Source organism: Squalius cephalus (genome assembly GCF_949319135.1).
Source record: "Squalius cephalus genome assembly, chromosome: 14".
NCBI lineage: Eukaryota > Metazoa > Chordata > Actinopteri > Cypriniformes > Leuciscidae > Squalius > Squalius cephalus.
Window position 1 is genome coordinate 24,517,506 of NC_137135.1, and position 6,000 is coordinate 24,523,505.

At 38.7% G+C, this 6,000-nt stretch overlaps 1 protein-coding gene across 7 annotated transcripts in view; it reads left to right on the forward strand.

Annotated features, from left to right (window-relative positions):
- diaph2 (diaphanous-related formin 2) overlaps positions 1-4,947 on the forward strand; it is a 441,959-nt gene extending 437,012 nt beyond the window's left edge. For all 7 annotated transcript variants that reach the window (XM_079893459.1, XM_079893463.1, XM_079893458.1 and 4 more), the window contains one exon: positions 2,253-4,947. In XM_079893459.1, the coding sequence (XP_079749585.1) occupies positions 2,253-2,317 (65 nt within the window). In that variant the 3' untranslated portion in view covers positions 2,318-4,947. The remainder of the gene's footprint in view (positions 1-2,252) is intronic.
- Positions 4,948-6,000: the final 1,053 nt, after the last annotated feature.

The window sequence follows — 6,000 nt, forward strand, 5'->3', positions numbered from 1 at the left end:
CTGCCCATTTGGTTGAAACTTTTTTCCCCCACCTAAATCTTATCTTCAATCTGTTGAGCTCAAGCAATTATCTCATGTATTGCTCTCTAGACATTATTTTCCCTGTCTTGCCAAATGCTCCAAACCATATATGTTTCCCTCTCAAACAAGCAATGATGCTTTCGTCCATTTTCAATTTGGACCACAAACTTGAGGAAGTGCCGCTAGTCCTCCCAGATCCCGACAAGACAAAACGGGCATCTTGGAAGCAATTGGCAAAACAATAGTAGAGTTTGGACTAGGCCTTTGTTTAACATCTATTCTGTCATCCACTCCCTCGCTGTTAATGTGGGTTCTTCTTCTGTTTAATATTGTTTTTCCCCTTCTTCATCCTACATAGTGTCACATTGAGTGTATAGTCATGACATAAGGAACAATATTATCTAAACAATATTTTTTAATTGAATGAATGGCGGCTCAACAATGAGGCTTTTTTTTTTTTACTCATGCTATTAGTTCATTTATCAATATGTGACGATGCTTATTGTTGAGCCCTGCTAAATAGACCTCTTTGAAGAAATTGTAAATAAAATCCGAACAGCCTGTGCTCTGACAAGTTCTAGAAAGTTCTTTGTTTTTATCACTGTTGTCATTGTGCAATGCCCATTCAGTTCAGAGAGAAAGAAACTGGAGGCCTTCAGGCGCTTGGCTTTTTGAAGTGGAAGTGGATGAAAGACTCCGCCGTCATTTCAACTCACATTGTGGTTCTCATGCAGAGTTTAAAGTTCAGCATCCTCAACTTTCACCTATGCCAGATGAAGTTCTCCTGCAGAGAAATGTGGATTCCTCTCTCTATTTGTGCTCTTAGTTTTTCATGTATCTGTTCCTCCCTCTACCTTAACCACATCTCTTCCATCTCTTTGTATTACCCTCTTGTTATTATCATTGTCCCTCCCCTGTGGTGAGTATCCTTGTTAGGACAGATTTATATATCTACTGAAGCTTGAATTAAAAGGCTCTAGGCAAACTCAAAAAGTGGATTTGTTAGCACAAAGCACATGCTCTTATAATCTACCAACACTGAGCTTTCAACTGCACTGTAAGGGTTGTAATAAATAAATAAATAAATAAAAAACTGGTCACTGTGACTGTTTTATTTCACCTTTGTCTTGTTGCAAAAAATAAATAAAAAATGCTTTGCCCAGACAAAGCCATAAAACAGCCTTTTCGAAATGATTTCTAGCTTGTTTTCTCATTGGCCCCCGCCACTGACCTTGGCAAACGAGCTGGACTTCAACTTCGTTTGAAGTATGAATCAACCTTTACTGTGGTGCCCACTTGCTCCTAACTCATTACCTGACATGATGAATGGGGCCTGTTCCATAAAACTATGCCCAGCCCATGGTGGCATGGACACCTGGCACTGAGTAATGGCAGTTGCATGGGCAGACCTGCCAGGCTAGGTAGGAAAGGTATGGTGGCTTAAGCAAGTTGGCTCTCGAATCTGCAGGGGAAAGAGGAAGGTTGTCCACTCCACCTGCCACATGGCCCCCAACCAGCCCCTCACTACACCATGTTTGGAGTGGAGAGAGCCTTTGTGTGATCCCATAATGGGCTGGTCTTGATTGCCAAGTTCAGCTAGCACATTTAGTACTTGCCTCCATCATATCCCTACTGGCCTGTTTTTACAAAAATCAGCTTTTAACTGAGTTTTTTTTTTTTTACATTGAAAGGGATAGTTCACAAAAAAATTTAAATTCTGTTATCATTTATCATCCCTTATTCCAAACCTGTAATATGATGAAAATTAAGGTTTGAAAACACTTGACCTCATTGACTTTGTTGAACAACATGAGAGTGAGTAAATGAAGACAGAATTTAGTTTTTGAGTGAACTATGCATTTAAACGTCACCCAAAGCTTTGGGTTTTTAGATAAGTGTGTGTATGCACTGTTTTGTACTTGTGTATGAGTGCTATTAAGTGTTTCTTCTCCAGGCTTTATTGTTAAAGGTGGAGAATCTCTCAACCATGAGACTGGATCAGAAACTCAATGGTGTTACTATGACACCAGACAAGAAGTACCTGACTCCAGACCATCTTATGTTGCTTTCTTCTTTATCAGTTAGATTGTATTGTGTCTGATATTGTTTCCTGTTTTCTTTTTAACTATTAGCTTTCATTCCTGTTTCTCCCCTGCATACTGTCTTATATTTGTCTGCTGCTGTTGTGAATACACCTGACTATCCCTCTTCCTTGTTCTCTCTTTGAACAGACAACCGTCGCACTGGTTTGGAAAGATCTCGTTCACGCCACAATGCAAACCCTATGGTCCGATGATTGCTTGCCGGCTAAGGACGTTTGCCAAGTGCCAAAGACCCAAGAGTGGGGACAATGCTGAGGAGGGCTGAACAAGGATGGAGAGAGAGCCCCTCGACATTCACATACATACACACACACTTGCATACAGAACACAGAACAAACTTCAAGATGTGCTCCACAGCTCCAGACACGGCAATGCAGGATCACACAACACTCATTTCTCTCTGAAGCCTTATTCTTGGTGTATTGGGTCTGTTCAATGTGGCTGTGTTTGTTTGTTATTTCCACGATTACGCCTGCTCTGTTTATATCTTTCGATGCTAACTCCCCGATCTATCTCATTTCCACCTCGCTTTCTGCAAACAATCAATGATTGGCTACTGTTTGATCTCTCGCTATTGGATTTTTCAACACACCAACACGCTCTTGTTGACAAAAGGCCAAAAGCACCAGAAAGGACTGCATGATTCTGTATGCATATCAGCAAAGGGACTTTATTTGCTGTATTGGTTGAACAAAACCTTGAATTGACTGATTCTGCCTGCCCCTTTTGTTTTTCTTGACAGATCAATTTAGATTTCCAGTCTGTAATACCCACCATCAGTCGTATAATCTCTGATCACCACCTTGTTTCATATATTACAAATCCTATGTATGTAGAGACATGAGAAAGCTGCTGAAATTGGCTTCAGTGCTACCGTCTGTACATACTTGTGCTGTTTAAGAGCTGCCAGTGCCACAAGGTAACCTAGGTGGTTGAAAGATATTGCTCTTTATCTACAGTAAACACTTCAAACGTTCATAGATGTTTCTCTTGCAGAGTCAAAGGTTTTAAGTGAATCTGCAGGTATGCGAAGCAAATACAAATCAAAGAGATGCCATTCATTTCAGTTTTCAAACATGTCACAGGTTTTCTTCGTGATTTCTTTCTAAGTCACTGTGCTTTTAGCTTTTAGCCCTCTTGTAGAAGAGTATTTTAGTGAACTGTAGCTTAGGTTTTTTAAGATCCAGTGGTCATCTTTAAGAGCTTTCCCTTACTGACCTACCACATTTACCTCGCCAACTAAGCTCTATCTGATGTTTGAAAACTGTCCGAAACAGGAGGAGTGTTTATCAGATTTAGTACTCAAAGTTCGTCTTTTATAATTTGTAAAATATGTATTTATTCACAGTTTGCCAGATTTTGCCCGAAGCCTTTGATATGTGAACATTAACCCGATTCCAGTGAGGAGTTCTCTTGGATATGAGGATGTACAGCTGTACACAGTGACAGTGAGGTGATGTTCACAACATGGTGGCTTGTTGTCATATGAAAACCATTAGTGAAATCTCTCCACCACCTCCCCTCGTTGCTTGTTGAGTAGTCATTTTCTATAATGTTTTCTGCCCCCCATGTCCATGACACCGCAGGCAACGGTATGTTAAACAGTATCTTATGGGTGACTGGAGCCATGCTGACTCACATACTGGTACATGCCACACAGAAATCATCTGCTTTTGTAAATTAAGGCAACGTGTTGAGTTTGCACACCCAATGCAAGTATATACAGTACAACTGTAGTGTGGTGAAGAACATCTTACAGTTAGACAAACCACTGTTAGTCAAGCTTTCTCCTCACACTGTTTGTCATAAACTCTCTTTATGAGAGGGGAAAGGTTGAGATGCAGCAAATCGCAATCCATTGATTTGCTTTTCTAATTAAAACTGCCCTTTGAATGGTTTCCAGCACCACGCAAGAACAGCTGCACTCAGCTCTCATGACTCTCACTGTTGGTTATTTTAAACTCATGTTCCTGGTAATTACAGCATCCACACACTGTCAGTTCAGACACCTCCGACATACATTGTTATTTCCCAGTCAGACTCCAGTTACATATGTTATGTCACTGGCACCAGATCATTCTTAATCTTTCCGGGCAAAAACATTTTTTAGTTTTGATAAATGTGCCAAACTTTCACGACGTAAAAGTTACTAGACTGAGATTTGATCCTATGATTATGATAATTAATGGAAGATGATTTTGTTCACATCACATTAATGTTTTCTGTATGATGACAGTAAAGTGTCATCTTATACAAGACCGAATCTAGCAGCAATGCAGCCATTCAGTTAGGGCTTAGGGATGTCATAATTCCACAACGCTAATGTCAAATGTCTATGTCTATGAAAGATACTTCAAAATTATGTGTAATTTATAGATTTTTTGCTTTGGTTTTTTTGTCTCTTTCTTAAGAAAATGTTGTTTTATACCAGTGATCTTCCCCTCCGTCTGTGATATTGGTGTTAGACTTGTGCTTTTCTATAGGCTGATATAAATGTGTCATGTGTATTTGATAGAGAATATATCCTAATGCAGGTTAGAGTCTGCAAGTGACTGACAGTGTAACATTTTAAGTCAGATCCAATACTTTAATTGGATGTTAGGCAGAGACCAGAAAGAAGCAAGAAAATATGAAGTCACTACTGCCAATTTGGGTACTCTGCTGTCTCATTTATCCACATTTGTTCGATATTCTCAGCTCAGACTGTATGATGGTGCACTTTAACTTGTTAAATATAGACCTGGAGCGATCTTTTAATTTGTGATTTCTTTACATATCATTGCCAAAGTAGACTGCTTGCATGCGTGGTAACTATTCCTGACAAGTGATTCAATCTCCATTCTCTCAGAAGTTTCCCCCAGTTCTCTCTCATTCCCGCTCATTGTAATTGGCACTTGGAACAAGATCAAAGTTAAATGGGTAAGAACAACTGCAACTGTCTCAGGACATTGTTTTATCTTTTAGGTATTATAAGACTCCATAGCCCTGCCGCCTTTTTTTTCCTTGATATTGTTTTATTGTCTTATAAACAATTTATATTTGTAACATCTTTAAGTTTATTTTTATCTGTGACAAAAAAAAAGGTGAAAATGGTTATGTACACTGTACCCAAGTATGTAACAGAATATCATACTAAATAATAACCACTTTCTCAAAAAAAAGAAAAGAATTAAGTGTCTCTTTTTTTGAGTGTTATTTCCATAATGACTTATGAATTATGTCTTCTCCTGATGCAGACTCACGCTGTGTCCTAACCAGCCCCTAAAGCACTAAATGCCTTCTCCTCCATGGAAATCTGAATGGCTTTGACCTAACTGAACTCACCATGGCAAACATCAGGACATTCATTCAGTCAGTCAGATGATTTCTGTGCTCTTGTAGAGGAGAGTGGGCAACTGCAGTCAGATGAGGAGTCAGTAAGGAGTAATTTTCACTTCTCATAGTGGAATAAAAAAATACTTAAGCAAGTGGGTATTCTTCGTTGCCAGTGAAGTGCATGCATTTGAAATGTAGCTGCTTTAGCATAAAGATTAATATTAAACTAGACAGTAATACAATGTACCTACCGTTTCCTTCCACATCGGTTTCCATCCATTTTTTTTTTTTTGTTGAATAAATGATTTCAAAGATGTATTAAAATCATATGCTCTATAAATAGATCATATTGAGTTTTTGGCCATTCACACATTATTCATATACATTAAAATGACATTAGAGGTACTGCACTAACATTTTAGTCTATTAACTCAGGTGAAAACTGTAGCCGCCTTTACATGGATTTTGACATTTTATCAATAATTGATTCTGTGCAAAATGTGTCAATGTATACATGTATATTAAACATAAATATGTCCTGACCAACTGTGATCACACCGTG